The 16878-nt window shown below is 36.6% G+C and overlaps 1 protein-coding gene across 1 annotated transcript in view; it reads left to right on the top strand.

Annotated features, from left to right (window-relative positions):
- Positions 1 to 16878, top strand: part of TMEM131 (transmembrane protein 131) — a 98612-nt gene that overhangs the window by 38143 nt on the left and 43591 nt on the right. Inside the window, exons 4-10 of the mRNA XM_034071591.1 lie at positions 2550 to 2618; positions 10176 to 10299; positions 11249 to 11365; positions 12241 to 12363; positions 12957 to 13037; positions 15148 to 15298; positions 15477 to 15533. Coding sequence (XP_033927482.1) covers positions 2550 to 2618; positions 10176 to 10299; positions 11249 to 11365; positions 12241 to 12363; positions 12957 to 13037; positions 15148 to 15298; positions 15477 to 15533 — 722 coding nt within the window. The remainder of the gene's footprint in view (positions 1 to 2549; positions 2619 to 10175; positions 10300 to 11248; positions 11366 to 12240; positions 12364 to 12956; positions 13038 to 15147; positions 15299 to 15476; positions 15534 to 16878) is intronic.

Raw genomic sequence — 16878 nt, 5'->3', positions numbered from 1 at the left:
GTGTATCCAGCCTTCAGTGAGCAAGTGCCCAACAGAGCAGACATTATCATAATTTGGAAGTCTGCTGCAAGTTGACTCATGTTGAGCCTTTCCATACGCAAAGTTTGGGAATTCCAATATTGCTTGTTCCCATTTGAACCTTATTACAGTTGTTACTTTTATAATAACAGATGGAATTCATTATGATATAACTGCTTTACCAACCTCATCCATTTAAAAATCCTGTATTGTCTAAAAGGCTATCCAGGATAATATAGCTGAAAAAATGTTGCTTGAACTTTTTGTGTATGTGGAGAATTGTGTATGTCCTGATTTTTCAAGTTGGGTCAAGTTACTGTTGACTCTATTTGAAATAAGGAACTTCATTATCACTTTTGTAAGTACTGTAAATATTTCTGATAACTTTTCCATCAGTAATATGCCCTTTTACCAATCATTACCAATAAGAAAAAAAAAGAGGTTCTAACTCATTGTTCAGAGTTTTTAAATTGGGAAGGAATTGACAAAGCTATTTAAAAATCTTTATCAAAGAAGGGTAGTTTCTGTTTAGCATTGCCTTGACAATGGAGGTATGTGAGCTTTTTGTCCTTTTCTATTTAAAAAGCCATTCAAAACTGGACCATAAACTTTGACATATGAGATGATCACTTTGAAGACTTATTCCCAGCTTATTTTATCCTTTTATCATTATTAATATAATTTTCCAACTTTCTCCTATGTCCTGTGACTCTGTAAACTTCATTTTTTTTGGCACTTGTTCTGCAAAGCCTGAGAAAAGTATACACACAAGCTGCCTCTCATTCAACAACTGTCAACGAGTCACAGTAGCAATTAATAGTAGCAGATATTGTAATTTTCTGTAGACCTGAATACAGTTCTTCTATTAGTGTGTATTACATCTTCACTTATATAGTTTTGTGATGTCTGTATGCACACATGTGCACATACATATATAAGTATGCACTAAAGCTGTCTGTAATATGCTTGCTTTTGCCCCAGTAGTGTTTTATTTATATTATGTGAATGAAGCTGTTTTTAATGACTAATCTCTAAGTAGTATTGAAGATGCTTGGACGTCCAAACTTAGCTGTAAATCGATCAGCATACGTAGATCTCCCTCTTACACATGTATTATACTTGAGATGTTACTATTCAGTTATGGAGTACTGGAGTGAGTCAGTGAGACATAGTGTTTTTATTTAAAAAGCTGTTGATTTGTTGTAGTGTTGTTGTTGCCCAGATCTGTACTATTAGAGAATGCAGCTAAGATTTCATACCCTATTCTTAAATTTCTGCTCCTGTAAATACCTTCCTTGTTGAAGTAGTTCTGGAGTATAGAAAAACATGTGAATTTGATCAATAATGAGTTTTACTGGAAGTATGCTGGATGGAATTATATTGATTGAATTCAAGCCCTCAGCTTTCAAAAGGCTAGCTACATGTGCCTGTCTGAGGGCATCTTCTGTCTCCTGGTTTCTGCCTCTGTTGAGACAGAACTGTGTGGTTCTGCTGCCCTGGCTGGATTTGTAAAGTGGCTTTGCTTGCCTGGGACATGTGGCTGCAGCTCTGTCTTTGGGCGTCCAGGATTTAGTAGAGACAGAAAACAAAGGTCTAAAATAAATATGCTATACAAAAGCATTTAAGGAAAAAAAAAGAAAGCCATTGGTCTTGAGCCATTCTTTAGCCTTTCCTGTTTATTTCTTTAATGTTATTGTCTCCCTATTTTATGTTTCATTGCAAGGATATGATTTCTCCTCAGTCCAAAATAAAGTGTTACTGAATTACAGAGATACTTAAGTGTGATCACAGTCACATCATTCTGAATAAGAAAATGTTTCAGTCAATGAAACTGCTTTGCACTTGTAACTTACATTGTGGGTTATTGATTGTGCTCTATGTAACTGAACTGGTAAACCAAGCAATAGCAAAGAATGTTTCCAGACTCTTTGCTACCTTCACTGCTGGACTGTGGTATTTTAGTCTTCATCAACTAACATTCTCCTAGAATGCTTGCAGTGAGAGGTTAGTACAGGCAAAGCTAAGGAACGTTGCTAGAGAAGAGTCGCTGTCTTTTGAAGGTTGTTTCTAACACTATAGACATGGGTTATTTTCTCCCATGTGGCCTCAGTGCCATCAGATGGATCCAGGATTGTTTATGTACTAGCATAGATATAGTTTGATGTGCATGTAAATTACCGTTATACATTGAAGATGATGTTTGGATATTGCTATGAAGGATGATATTGATCTATTTAGCTTACTGTTTCACTTAGCCCTTACTATATAGAGGAAAAATAACACTTCAGTTATGTCCATTCCCAAGATATTCTCTTGCATAATCTTTCTTGGAAACATCACATAATCATGTAAGTGGCTGGTAAAATTAAGGTATTCTGACTGGACAAGTTTGTCAGGCTGTTAATTCTTTTGAATTAGTTGTTCTGTTATTAGTATTAATGTTTTTCTAAGAATGGCCAATTTGAGATGGGAAGGGAGCAAAAATGTGTAATCTACTGGTATCTATTACAGCATTTTAATTTTTCTTGCAGTGTATCCCTGTATCGGGGAAATTGCCGACCTCTCCGGTTTGAGCCACCGATGCTGGATTTCCATGAACAGTAAGTTGAAGCCTTTTGATCTCTTTGGTTAGGCAAATAGAAGAAAACTCTCAAGAGCACTTAACCTGACACAGAAGGCTGTATACACAAATTGCAGTGATAGATTATCTGTAAGTGTAGTTGATATACTTGTTGCAGAGAGCTGGTATACTCGGTCTTAAACATCATGTAGCGACGTATAAGTTGCCATGGTTTTGGTAGTGTAAGTACTTGTACTTACTTTTAGGTACCTGTACAGCTGCTCTGCATAGTGGAAAGAGTTGTAAGTGTAGAACTTAATGTACTGAGATAAGATTACCTTTCTGCTTATACCTAACCCATGTCAGAGAGCATCTACTCTAGCATGTCCATTTTACTATTGCTTTGGTGGCAAAAGAACTTTGTCAGTGGCTCTGCAGTAATTAGAGAAGTAATGTAGGCTTGTGAAAATACAGCCTTAAGGAGAACAGCCTCCAAGAACCCAGCTCCATGCTCCACCTTACAGCTGGTGAGTGCAGTACAAACTCAGACTTGTAAAGCAGTTTGCTCTTTTTTAGATTTACTGTAAACTTAACATATTGATTTGGTTTTAAGTAATTTTAAATTGTAAAGGTTTTCAGTTTGTGGTAATCACAGAATTTGACACTTGAAATGTATTAAACCACCTTTTTCTACCGTTAATAAAGTGTTTTGTTGATGTGCTCTGAAATACCTTGCTTTGCTGTCATCCTTAGTTTATGTGTTAATCTGAAGAAAGCCGCATGTTCTTCTTTGCTTTGTGGGCTTCCAAAGATGCACTTTTTTTTTTTTTTAAATTTTCTTGCTAAAAAAAGATCCCAGACACTATCATAAATAATTCAAGCTGCTCTTCATTATTTTTTGACTTTTTATATAAACTGTGCTTGTCAGAGCTGAAAGCATTGAAAAGAGGGTGTAGATCTACTACACTGCTAAAGTAGTGCAGATTATTTTAGGAAAGGTTCTGTGGAATAAATGGTGAAGTGAACTGGGGGATTGCTGCCTTCTAGCCATTAAAATAGGAAACCTGTATGTAAGATCCTGGTTCATTATGCTTATTTTTTTCTGGTAGTAGAGCTAATTAATGTATCTGTTATACTTTAGGTTATAATCTTGAGCAGAGATCATATTCTGATTTATTAAAACTTCCATAAGATGTCAGAAACAGTTTTAGAAAAGGTCTAGATATGAAGCCCCAAAGTTCAGTTTAAAATCTGTACTTTGGCATTTAATTAAAAATGAACCAACTCTGAGAAATGCTGAGTAACTCAACCTTATGGTGGGAACAAACTGTAGGTGCCAAGCACCTTGGAAATTAAATGATGCAGATTTAAGCTTTCAGCTCTTTTGCCTTTTAAAATAAGCAGGGTTTTCACATTCAAATTCTGATTCTTCTTTCTTTGTTAATAATGGATTTTAGGAAAAGCATAAAATGCATATTTAGTTTCTGAACAGATATTGCACCATGGTGCAAAAATGGTGTTTTGTTAATAGGTAGCATGCAAAAATTACCAGCGCAAGCTTGTTCAAAGTTCATGTTTATGCATGTATCATTCCTAGGCTAAAGAAAGTTGCAATATTTAATTTCAGTTGTAAGCTAACCCATTCTTCCTGTGACATTTCTGGTCTGCTAAATGTGTGGGTTTAATCAGATGTTTCAAAAACATGCCAACTTGAGCAGGAATAATATTAAAAGTTACTTTATCTGTGGATTTCCAAAAATCAGAATTAAATTGATAAGTAGATTCTGTAGACATACTTCCTGTGTTCCAACTGGAGATGAGATTACAGTGGCCTTATACTCCTAGTTTGTAGTTATTTGGGTTTTTTTAATGCTGTTTTAATATAAAAGAAATGCTATTATATTCTACCACTTTGAAGGCAGGCCAGGTAATTTCACGTTTATCAAAGGAAATGTATGCTGTATGTTAGGATATGTAAATCTCTAGCTGCCTTGAAGAGATCCCAAATGTTCTCTGTATACATTAAGCCTCTGGGAATGAGGTAGAACAGAGGCAGGTTCTCCCATATCACTGCTCCAGGGGGCTGCTTGGAGTAAATGGAAGACTCATTTGGTTATTTAATATGAAAGCTGCTTGCTTGTGTTTCTGAAGCAACACCAGTCTTCCCCTGGAGCAAATTCTGACACATGTTGGCTATCAGAGATTTGGGGCTTTAAAGAAAATGAACATGCATAAAGCCCCCCACTCAAAACCAGCTCCACAACTGACTCCCTTTATTCTTACTTGCTTTCTGTTCCCTGTAATCTCTTCTAATCTGTTACTCTGTTCTGCTATAAAATAGGAATGAAATAAATGAGGTGGTCTTAACACACAAACAGCCATTACATTGTCTTCCATAGCTTTGGGAGTTGGCTGTTCCGTGGCTATTTTGGCAGAACAGTCATTACCTGTATGGCTTCCTGTGTTTGAGACAAGTCTTCACATTCGAGCTATTGCAGGCATCCCAGCTGGGTGAAGACTAAAGAATACTGTTGCAAGGCAGTTTATATTCAGTTCTTGTACCTACTTTCCGGGAGAACTTGACTCTTCATAGATCTGGATGCATTGCTTTCATCTGTGATATTTCAACTCTGACTATATCACAAGTAAACTTGTGAATTCTTCACAATTAAGTTTTTTGTAGAAGTAACTTACGGCATTGGAGCACTTGGGTGTTGTGTATTTTAGGTTACCAACATAATATAAGCTAGGAGTGCTTACCGTAAGAATTTAGAAATGTGGAATTATTTTAAAGATGAAGCTGACATCTTACCCCTGCTTCATAGAAGTGATTGGCAGCGTATGAAATTCCACTTTTAGCAAAAGTGATATTTTAATCCTTGATCAACATGCTTCTGTGGTGAACGGAGATTCTCACCTCACTCAATTTGAGCAAGGTCCTGTTCTGCAAAGTTTTCTCATTGGTAGGACAGTATTCTAAAAATGTGTCTTTCACTTTGATAAACAGTCTCACTTTGTATTTCCTTTGAAATGTTTTTCTCTGGGGATTTTTATAGTGTTTTCATGTTCGTTTGTGAGCTCTAGTATTTGGCAGGATGTTCTATGAAGGCTTGAGCAGGTCTTGAAAGCAGTTGCTTGGAAATGCTCAAATATTTGTGACCTTCTTGCAGGTCTTCAGAGCTATGCAAGAACTATGTTACTTGAAGTAACATAACATTAGCATAAGTTTAGCTAATTATCCTAAACTTATGCTAACTTACATTCTTCAGGAACTCTGATTTCTTAACAGTAAGTAGTGGAGAATTTTAGCAACTAGTGTGTTCATCCAGTTCACTAGGGTTGTTAGATTTTAAACAATTACATTAACAAATGGTGAAAGGACCTCTGAGGTATCTATAATGTGCCAAAGGTTTGCACACTACAATTGGTACACATCTGATGTGTGAGAGTGGTTGGAATTTTAAAAATTGTTACAAAATCAAGTTTTCATTTCCACTGAAGTTTGTTAAATGTAAGAAACTGTTGACAGTAAATTGACATTTAGTCCAGATTCTACCTCTGGTTTTGTTAGCATATCATGATAGACTGCAAAATGCTGGCAAAGGAAATAATAGCTTAGTACACTTTTCAGTTAATTCAAATCACAGTTGATGGCATGACTGGATAAGACTCCATTACTAGTGTTTTGTAGATGGGATTTTGCTAACTGTTTGGAAGAGGTATGATTTGTTGTATGTGATCAGAGTTATATTCCTATCTTAAAATGGGGCATTTACGCTGATAAAAGAACTTCATTGATTTGTTAAAAGCTAGTGAAGTCTGGAAGCTGGGAAACAATTGGTTTAGAGGCTAGTAGATATAGGAAAACAAACCCTTTCTATTTTATGCTTTTCCAAGATGAAGATGCATTTAAATTCTCAAACTTAGATGATTCAGTTGCTTCTTTAATTGCAGTTACAGTTACTTGTCTATGTCACTCAACCAGTGATGCATACAATGCTCATGTGAAACGGGAAGAATGCTCTCTCTAGTCACTAATTCCCTAGTGCAGGAACTAGCATTTTCTTCAGAATGGGGTACAAAAGGCATTCCATTTTAGTCTCTAGAGAGGAAACCTTGCAAGACCAGCTCATTTCATTGCATTAAAAGTAGCTGGATACACTACGAGTCAACACCCAAGTTCTTATTGTTGGAACTGACTCCTTCTGATCTTCTGACTGGAGAAGCATCTGCATTGGTTCAGGAAGCTCTCAAGCTGCATGTATTTAGAGGCTGGGAGAATTTTCTGGGCACCTGACTTTGTATGCTTTTCACATTACCCTTTTGCCTCCTAGGTATCTGCTTTTCTCTCCTGTCTGACACAGGAAACCGGTTTAACCCATGTGAAACTTTTATGCTGTGCGACAACTGACCTTACAATTGTTTCAGCAGTTGCCAAAGATTCTAAAAGAAAAAATTATTTGGGGGAAGACATACTTGTTAAGCTCTCAAATTCTTTAGGAGTTTTATCTGAAATGAATCTTGAGTATATTTATCTATATTCCCAGCATAACAAAATCTAAGCAGGAAGCTTTTGGTTGACTTCAGTTGTCTCCCCAGTTTCATTAGAAAGAATAGGGGATAGAAGAGGAAGAATTTATCTGCTGAATTTGTATCTCTTGCTTTTCAGTAATAGATTTGTATCAATTTTCATAAATGGAGCATTTTACAGGGGGATCTATATGCAGACAGTTTTCCTACGTTAAAAGAGTCTCAATCCCTAAAGCAGCAATGAATTCTATGACAAGGACATGCTGGCAGTACACTGCAGATATTAACTCAGACTTTAGAAAGACTTGAGTTGCAGCAGTAAAGAATATTAATGCAGGCTTTTTTACCCATTTGAACAGGCACCTCACCCTTGTTAATTACCATTTTCTCATTTAGGTTGTGGTATCTTGGTTTTTATCAGCGTGGGTGGACCCAGCATTATGCAGGGACAAAAAGATCAGGAGCAAAATCTTACATGCTTTGACAGTTCGTCTTTGCCTGGAGGTGTGTGTCTGTTCCAGTTTCTTGCAATGAAAAGTGCGAACTGTGAGTGCTCCAGGAAATTCTGCTGTAGAAGTTGGCACCACGTAATACTATACTTCTGCAGATCATAGCGGCTTGATAATCCACAGCCTGGAGAAGTATCCTGTATGTGATTGTTGCTTGGGATGTAGGTTCATAAGGATGTCTGGTGCACACTGCTTTACCTGGATTTTACCATTTCTGGTGGCAGAAAGAGCAAGTGAGGTTTGTCCTACTTCTGTAGATTTGGCTAACATCAAGCTTAAAGCATATAAGGAAAGATGTATCTGAGGAAAACATAATACTGGTTTCATTGTTTCAAAATCAGAATGGTCAACAAAACAGTAAAATGAAGCATAGTCCTAGCAACAGAACTCCTTTTTACTGACTTCTGCCTGTATCACCTATAATCATACTGTGGTAGTTTAGTGTGGAATCTGAAGTTAGTGAACTGTTGTATCTGTTGATTCCCTACTGGTTGTTCTTATAGGCTTTAGCCTCTCAAATATATTGTCTTGTATTTCCCTCTTTTCCATACCAGGAAACTATGAGGGCTGTAAGAGATTCTTAATATTTGAAACGTTTCCTGGTATGGAGTTTTACTTCCAAACTGCCTTTCTGACAGCAACAGTCTGGCACTTCACTATTACAGAGTCGTTCAACATGGGGTTCTTGGCTTTGTGATGTTTCATACATTATGCAGCAGAAAAGTGTCACTTCAGTCAACTCTGATCTTAGGTTTTCAGTACAGAACTGGTTCTCTGTAGAGAACACAGGCAATACACTTATCATGTAGTTTTCTCACATGTAATACAGTGCTTAAAATCCACCTCATCTACTCGCTTCCTACTGTTGTGGTTGGTGGGAGCTGTTCTGCTCAATTTCATTCCCTTTTTTTGTTGTGTTGGTAGAATTGGAGAGCACTTGTTTAAGGCATGACCGCTTTCTCTGAACGATGACTAATATTGCCCTGTATACTCGTAACAGATACGAGTACTTTTATGGCTTAGCCTGGGTGTTAAGTTTTGTACAGGTTTTAAAAGGTAAGGATTAAAATTGTTGTCTTAAATACTCGTTGAGTTAGAGAAGTAAAAATGAGATTTGATTCTGATGGTGAAAGAACGAGCAAGCACAAGTATTTGCTGATGGAGACATGAAATTAGGAGGACTCAGCAAGCAAAGCAAATATAATTACAGTTGTAGAGTGCATCTATAGTCTCCTGTGAGTGATGATACAATTTACTGAAGGTTAATAATTGTGTCTTTGAATGAATATCATATCTATCTGTTTAGCCCACATTTCCTAAGTAGGAGGTCTTGTCTCTTAACTGCAGTTGCTTTTTAAATTGTGATATAGTTTGATTACTGTCACTAGATCCTCATTCAATGCAACCTCTAATTTACAGTAAATTTATGTTGCTCTATCTGTTGAGACACATCTCCCCCCCTTGCCCTCCAAGTTGTAGAAACGTGCAACTACAGTAGTGCTTATTAATTTGGTCTATTAAAGTTAACTGAGGATGGCAGAACAACTGCCTGTTATTGGGCATTATCACTTCAGGTACTACTGATAGTAATTCTTATCAATAGTTTTGCAGTCCTTGCAATGTTTGGAGCAGGTGACGTGGGAGGGAATGCTACATGGAGTATGTCTGGCCTGAAAGTTAAGAGCTAAATATTTTGGATTCCAAAATTTAATTTGGAGTGAATTGTAATGAAACGCTTTAATGGTGTTTTGGTGCTGATGCTTAACAAGTGTTAAAAGGCACGAAAAACATTCTGAAGAGACACCAGTCTGAAAAATAATTGGTGAAGCTGAAGAATTTATTGGCACCTCAGCTGTTGTAAGCAAAGAGGAGCAGGCCTTGTGTGGAATAAACTGTTATTAAAGCCTTGCTACTGAAAATGCGTGCTGCTGTTCAACTGTTTTGACTTCTGTGTTTTAGACAACTGAAATTCCAGAATTTCTCTCAAGCATTTCTTTTTCTTAAGGTACAGATTCAAATGCAATATAAGAAATGAAATATTTATTGCTGCACATGTCTATATATGTAATTCTGTAGATCACAAGATACAATTCCTGAAAAGTTCTAGGTTCAGGGTAAGATTATATAGTCTTCTCAGGAAAAAAAAAAAAAGTCTGGTTAGGCTTTAGCTTTTGCCTAGGGTGTGTTCTGTTTATTTTAAGTTCCTTTGTGAACCTTTCTTAAGATAATTATTTAGAAGTTCTAGCACAGAAATAGAAAACTAGGCTGTTTCTGATTCTGAAGTAAAACCACGAAAAATAGAATTTCATTTTGGGTAAGAGCCATTTCAGTGGATGATAAAGTGTTAGGTAAGCCTTCAGGAGAAGTAACCAGTAAAATAATGGAAAAGATGTTTACTAAGTAACTCTTAAGGTCCAATTTACAGATGCTACTTGAAAAAAAACATTTAATGCGAGGTTCACTGGTATGTGCCTGTCTGATTTAATGGGACAAAGCACAGTGCTTCATTTTCTGGAATTCTAACACTTCAAGAATCTTCTCTCTCTGTGTTTTGACAGGCCAGTTGGAATGCCAAAAATGGAAAAAGTTTACCTACATAACCCTAGCTCAGAAGAAACAATTACGTTAGTATCAATATCTGCTACAACATCACATTTTCATGCATCATTTTTTCAAAATAGGGTAAGTTATTCCACTTTCTTAAAATGAGCTTTACCTTCCTCCCTCAAATGGGAGCTTGATTTCCCTCCTGTCTTTAAATAAGCTACTTCCTGCAATAACTACATACCTGAAAGTTTTCAAGATACTGCAGTTCTCGATCCCCTGTCAGTTACCGAGGAAATTTGAACTGAGCACAGAAGCACACAGAGACCCTAATAGAAGAGAGGGAATGAAATATTGCATAGGGGTTCTGAGTACACTGGAAGTGTAAATGGTAATTGACAGTTGAACAGCAGATCTCCATTGTTGTTGAAGTGACTGTGTACATTGCCTTAGAATGCGTACAGAACAAGCTGTTCTTTTTTGTCTGAAAATTGTTAGTGTGAAGCAGTCTCTCCAAAGCACTTAGAACTCCTGCAATCTTGTTACAGGAATTTGCAGCTTCAAAAAGCATGGTGTTAGCAGGGTTAACTTGTAACCATGTTGCTGTCAGATACAGTCACCTAGTTTCAGTTCTGCCTGCAGTGCCTGTGGTTCAGCAGGACAGGCCATGTAAACACTGAAAAATTCAGGAAACCTGTCTATAACTAACCTGTTTCACTTCAGTGTTATGGTAATTGCTTTTCTCCAGTGTTCTGTAAACTGTCGGTCTAAAATATACCCATGATAATCTGAACTCTTAAGGTCAGAATTCAACATTAAAAATACAATTAAATATGATCCTGCACTAGATAATAGTTGTAATGTGTTAGTATTTCTATTATTTTTTACACATTCTTATTTGAAACTTCTACTTTTTTTTTTCTTTTCCAAATCTGCAGTACACTTTCTAACTTCAGCTTTCCATAATGAACATATGGAGATCTTCTGTAGCACAAAAACTGTTGTTCATCTGCAGGGTGGAATGTCTTCAGTAATGTCTGTACTTATTCTTCTGCATGCTTTCTTTTATGTTTTTTCTTTTTTCCAGAAAATTCTTCCAGGAGGGAATACATCCTTTGATGTAGTTTTCCTTGCAAGAGTAGTGGGAAATGTAGAGAACACTTTATTTATTAACACTTCTAATCATGGGGTATTTACTTATCAGGTAAGAGAATGATACTCTTTCAGAAAGTGTGAATCAACCAGAGCAGTATCATAGAGTCATAGAATTGTTTGGGTTGGGAAGGATATTAAGACATGCTTAACCCTCTAAGTATATTTGCACAATAGTGGGGGGAAGTGGCAGGTGTTTATCAGCCTGGTTGAAGATATTTCCATCCCTGCTGCTTGTTGTAACACAGAGGTATACCAGTGTGTAAATATCTGTAGGGCAGTACTGCAAGACTGATCGATGAAATTATATAGGGTTTAAAATCCTCTCAACAACTTTTTTGTCTGTATGTGTTATTTTAGTGGCTCATTACAGTGATCTAGTCCATTCTTTAGATCTCTACTCATCTGATCCAGTGACAAGACAATGTTATTCATTAAGCTGGCAAAAAAATTACTCGAGATTCAGAAAGATAAACCAGACAGATGAGAGAGCCTGAAAAGTGAGAGAAATCTTCTTGTTGAAAGAATATAACTCTTACCATGGCAGTGTTTTGAAATCAACAATAAAAATGGATAGTCCCATATTTATAGTCTGTTCCGTAACAGTGTGATTAAAGGATGTTTCACATCTTTCTAATATTTAGCTGGTATCTAGTGTTTCAAAGTATCAGGGGAAAAAAAAAAGGTATTTTGACTTCTCATATTCTAAATATGTCAGTGTAAGGAAACAGTAGCTGTGAGAAATACCCTCTAGCTGTAAACTAAGCCAGTTTATTAGCATGATGCTGGGTTTAAATGTTCAGTTAGAATTATAGTATAAAATTAATTGAAAAGAGTACTTGGTAGATTGCTATAATTGGTGCACATCTGTTAGGCTCTGCAGCAGTTACCTACAGCTACTGAAATTTGTTTCTTTTTCTGAATCAGGTGTTTGGGATTGGAGTACCGAACCCTTATCGATTGCGCCCGTTTATTGGGGCACGAGTTCCTGTAAATAGCAGTTTTTCTCCTATAATAAATATACATAACCCTCACAGTGAACCCTTGCAGGTGAGCCTAAGAGAAAATCATTGAACGTTTTCTCATGTTTATAATAATAAACTGAATTTTTGCTTATTTTGGTACTGCTTAAAATTCTGTTTGAACTTCGAAGCTATTTGAGGCCAGTCTTTCATGTTATATAATTTTTTTTCCATATAAATGCAAATCAGTTGTTCTAGAAATTGTAGACTGTGCTCCCAGATCTCTTAATTTGCTAAATTGGGGAGTTACTGTGAAATTTCTGTTTCTAAAACTGTCATAATTTTGCAAAATAAAGCAACTTCACTGGTCATAAAGAAAAACACTGAAGCAAAGTAAAATAGATCCTTTCTTTTTAATCCAGGCATACTTCTTTGCTTCCTTCTGCTTGTTTTGCACAGCATAAGGTGTCTTTATGGGCTACCTTAGTATGTAATGTTGGCAAGCATTCTTATGTTAAAGGCAGGATTAATATCTGTACATTCATTGTTAGAAGTGAATTAATAAGATACTCCGGTGGTCAAATAGTTGCTAACTCATGCCATTATATATTATAATACCTGATAACTGAAACAGGATCCCTTTGAAGCTGACTACTGACGTTTTCTTGCTATCCACTTCAGGTTGTAGAAATGTATTCCAGTGGAGGTGATCTCCATTTAGAGCTTCCAACAGGCCAGCAAGGAGGTACAAGGAAGCTATGGGTGAGTAGTCATGTCTTGCAGCATTCATTGTACCTGTTTGGGGAGATTTTGTTTTGACACAATTAACGGTTTTGGGGTTTGTTTTTTTTGCTGCCTTGAAATGTTATCATTAAAAATACTCCATAAAAATGGAATTTATAGCAGGGTCTGTTAATTGTCTGTGCTAGGAATTGAAGGAAAGTTTTAATTGAAAGAAATTATGTGTATAGAGATGTGCTTTTTTAAAATGAATAAGATGATTCCCAGGAGAATGAAGCATACCTACCTAAGTGTTCAGGACAGTTTAAGCCTTCTGATGGCCTGTGAGCTTCTGATGGCCATAGATCATGAATCGAGAGTGGCCAGAAACTGTTGTGGAAAGTATTTCCGCATGCATGCCCTGCAGTTACTCTTTACTGTTGTGTCTGCTGCTGAAGACAGAGTTGTGTGTTGGATAGACTCAGTCTGGCCCATTAAATCTGTTTCATTGTGTTCTTCACTGAATGGAGTTTTGAAGTATCGCATACTGATGATACCTTTAAATGAAATAAATTATAGAAGCACCTTGAAGATAAAGTATTGGCTCCATGCTATATATCACACTGTTGGGAATTTCTGACTAGATACAAAACCTGTTTTTCTCATTAATTAGAATTATTCCTTTTTTTCATGACTTTTTTTTTGTCTGGAGATAGGTTAAAGTTATTGGGCTCCGAAACTTGTCTTTTGCTCAAGTGTATCATTTCAGTCACTGACAGTTACATCTGTTGTAATAAGTAAAGCCAAGATATTTCCAAGTGAGCTAAGAAGGACAGTCACAAAACTTTCTGGCTTTTCTGGAGAAAATCTTATGAGAATAGCAGTATCTTAGTTCTAAATACAAAAGTTGCAAAGAAGTGAGTATGAATACAGAGTATGAGCATTTAAAAAATGCAGTGGAAAACGTGAACAGATGCTGAGGTTTAGATGGAAACATTAAAATAAATTTAAAAAAATAAGATCCTAGTGTTTTGACACCATATTAGTCAAATGGCGTTGCTTCTAAAGAGAACCTCTTCCTTGTCAAAAGAACTCCAGAGGAATGCTGAATTCTGTAGCAACTAATAGGTGGAAACATCCAGAGACATTATTGTATTGGCTATATCAAGAGCTGCACTGCAGGTAGAAAAAGCTGCTAAGCAGAAGAAATTATTTGAAATACGGTGATAACACGTCTACAATTGTTTTGATGCCAAATATTTGGATGATTGGCTTAAGCAGTCTGCATATGTAGGAGTATTTTTGTAATCCCTCTTCAAAGTTACTTCAGGGATCTGACAAACCTCGAATCCCTGGTTTCACATAACGGAAGAGACAAATCACAGCCTTTGAAACTTTAACAAGCAGCTACATTATGTTGGGTCTGTGAATGAGTGTGAAAACAGAATTTGAAAGCTTCTTAGTTTAGGGACTTGCCAAGTAGTAGCAGTTGAAGCTAGTTAGTTTGATGTTCACCAGTTTTCAAAGGCTACATCTATAGTCATTGTGCTATGGAAAATACAGCTTGACCTCCAGAATGGGTTGGTATAAGCTTATACTACAGCAAGCCCAGAAGAGGTGTATAATATGATCAGCCTCTATATGGATTATGCCCTGTCTAGTTTCATTCAGCAAAAGCATAAAAGGAAGAGGCTGTCAAATGAAATACCAGTTTCAGTTGACAGCTTCAATTGATAACAAGGACTACTCATCAAATATTCCTACTTTCTGCCATATTCATTTGGATTTAAAATGGAAGAAGCTCCAAATTTCAAATTGAGGTTTTCGTCTTCAATTAAAAAATTAACAAAAAAATTCTGTCAATTTAGTCTGCTGTATTTTACCATGATTTTAATACACAAAATATAATCAAATGGGGTGTGAAAATCCTCTTGTATATGCCAATTTTTAATCAGTGTCATATTAGGTGATTACAACTATCCTTACTAAATTTAATGGTAATTTTAATAACATGTAGCTACTGTCTTACTGGTATTGCAGGTTTTGCTCTTAATGCAATTATACTGAATACTTCTATTGTATTTTTTTGTGTGTGTGGCATCTTTTTTCGTTATTATTGCTCTCTCATAGATGTGCTTTGATTATTTATCAGGAAATACCTCCGTATGAAACAAAAGGAGTGATGAGAGCCAGCTTTTCTTCAAGAGAAGCAGATAATCATACAGCCTTCATTAGAATAAAAACGAATGCCTCAGACAGCACAGAATTTATCATTCTCCCTGTTGAAGTAGAAGTTACAACAGGTTTGTAGAAAAGTGGTTGGTTTTCTGTTGCTGGGGTTTGAGGTTTTTGTTTAGCTGTTTTGTTGGGGTTTGGGTGGTTTTAGTTATTCAGCTTAATTAACTTTCAAGTTAATTAAATATATCAAATATAACAGGAAAATTGTAACTTTTCCTTTTTTTTTTGTCTTCTTTCTTAAAGCACCAGGAATCTATTCATCAACAGAAATGCTAGATTTTGGTACACTACGAACACAAGGTAAACTATGCTTTAGGTCTCAAAGTATTTGTAAGGAGTAGGGTGGGGAGGAGAAAACTCTGTTACTTTTGTGCTGTTCGGGTTGCCTCTGGCAAAGTCTGCAAACTTTTAAATGCTTTTTAAAAGCCAGAGTTTCAAGAGCAGGATAACAGTGTTAAAATAGTGCACAAATGTATTCTTCTGCAAGCATACTTGAGATGTGTACAAACAAGCAGTAGCTTGTACATCCAGTTATAAGTCTAATAGTAACATTAGTCTTACACAGGTGCACATGGTTTAAACTGGAAACCATTGTCAGTTTACTTTGTGAACTTTTTTGAAAGGTTGCCTTATCTCTGTTTAAGTTTAAATAATTTTCAGGCATGGGAATAGTGAAAGTGTGCGAACTGAATCAAATTTCTTATAAGATCTTCTGGTGTCTTGAAGTGATACAAACATTTGTGATTAACATTTTACGTTTAAAATGAACACTGCTTGATAAAACTAAATATGTGTGTATGTGGCAGAAGGCGCTAAAGCTGAGGATTTCTTTTGAAACTGTAAAAGGGACTCATTACCAAAGAAAAACACTGTTATCTTCCTTCAGCTGGAAAAAAAAAATTAGCTTCTGAAGTACTTTTTCTTGCAACTGAACATGTAAAGATTAAGTAAGATCAGTTTCTGCTGAATGTTGGTGCATCTGGCAAAATCATTCTGTCGTGATTTAAACCAAGTCCGCACAGCTCATTCACTCACTCTCCCCCCTTGCTCCCCCAACTCCTGGAGAGTTAGGAAGGAGAATCCAAAGAATGTAGCCCCCACGGGTTGAGATAAGAACAGTTTAAGAGCTAAGGTATAACACAAATCACTACTGCTACTACTACAACAAATAATAATGATAAAGCCAATAACAAGTGAAGAGAATACATCACCTCACCAGCCACCGACCCATAACTCACCCCACCCTGCCCAACTGAGTGCCAGCCGATACCTCCTCCATCCCCCCAGAGCTCCTAGCCCTTCCAGGTAATTCTTGGTTATATCCTGGGTATGACATGCTATGGTATGGAATACCTCTTTGGCTAGCCTGGGTCAGGTGTCCTGTCTCTCCTTCTTCCTGGCCTCCCTCCTCCCTGGCAGAGCATGAGCTCAGAAAAAGGCCTTGGACAAACCAAACATTTGAACAGTAACTCAAAACATACTTGCTATCAGCAACTGTTCCCAGCCTGAAAGTCAAACCACAGCACTGCACCAGCTACCAAGAAGGAGAAAAATGACTGCTACTGCTCAGACCAGGACACATTCATTGTCGTATCTTTTAGCTTTATTTGTATATTTGAATTTAGAATTATTTGTCCATTTCTTA

The sequence above is a fragment of the Melopsittacus undulatus genome, chromosome 2 (genome assembly GCF_012275295.1).
Source record: "Melopsittacus undulatus isolate bMelUnd1 chromosome 2, bMelUnd1.mat.Z, whole genome shotgun sequence".
NCBI classification, from domain to species: Eukaryota; Metazoa; Chordata; class Aves; order Psittaciformes; family Psittaculidae; genus Melopsittacus; species Melopsittacus undulatus.
Note: the sequence above shows the minus strand (reverse complement) of the source record. Positions and strands in the feature narration are given on the sequence as shown.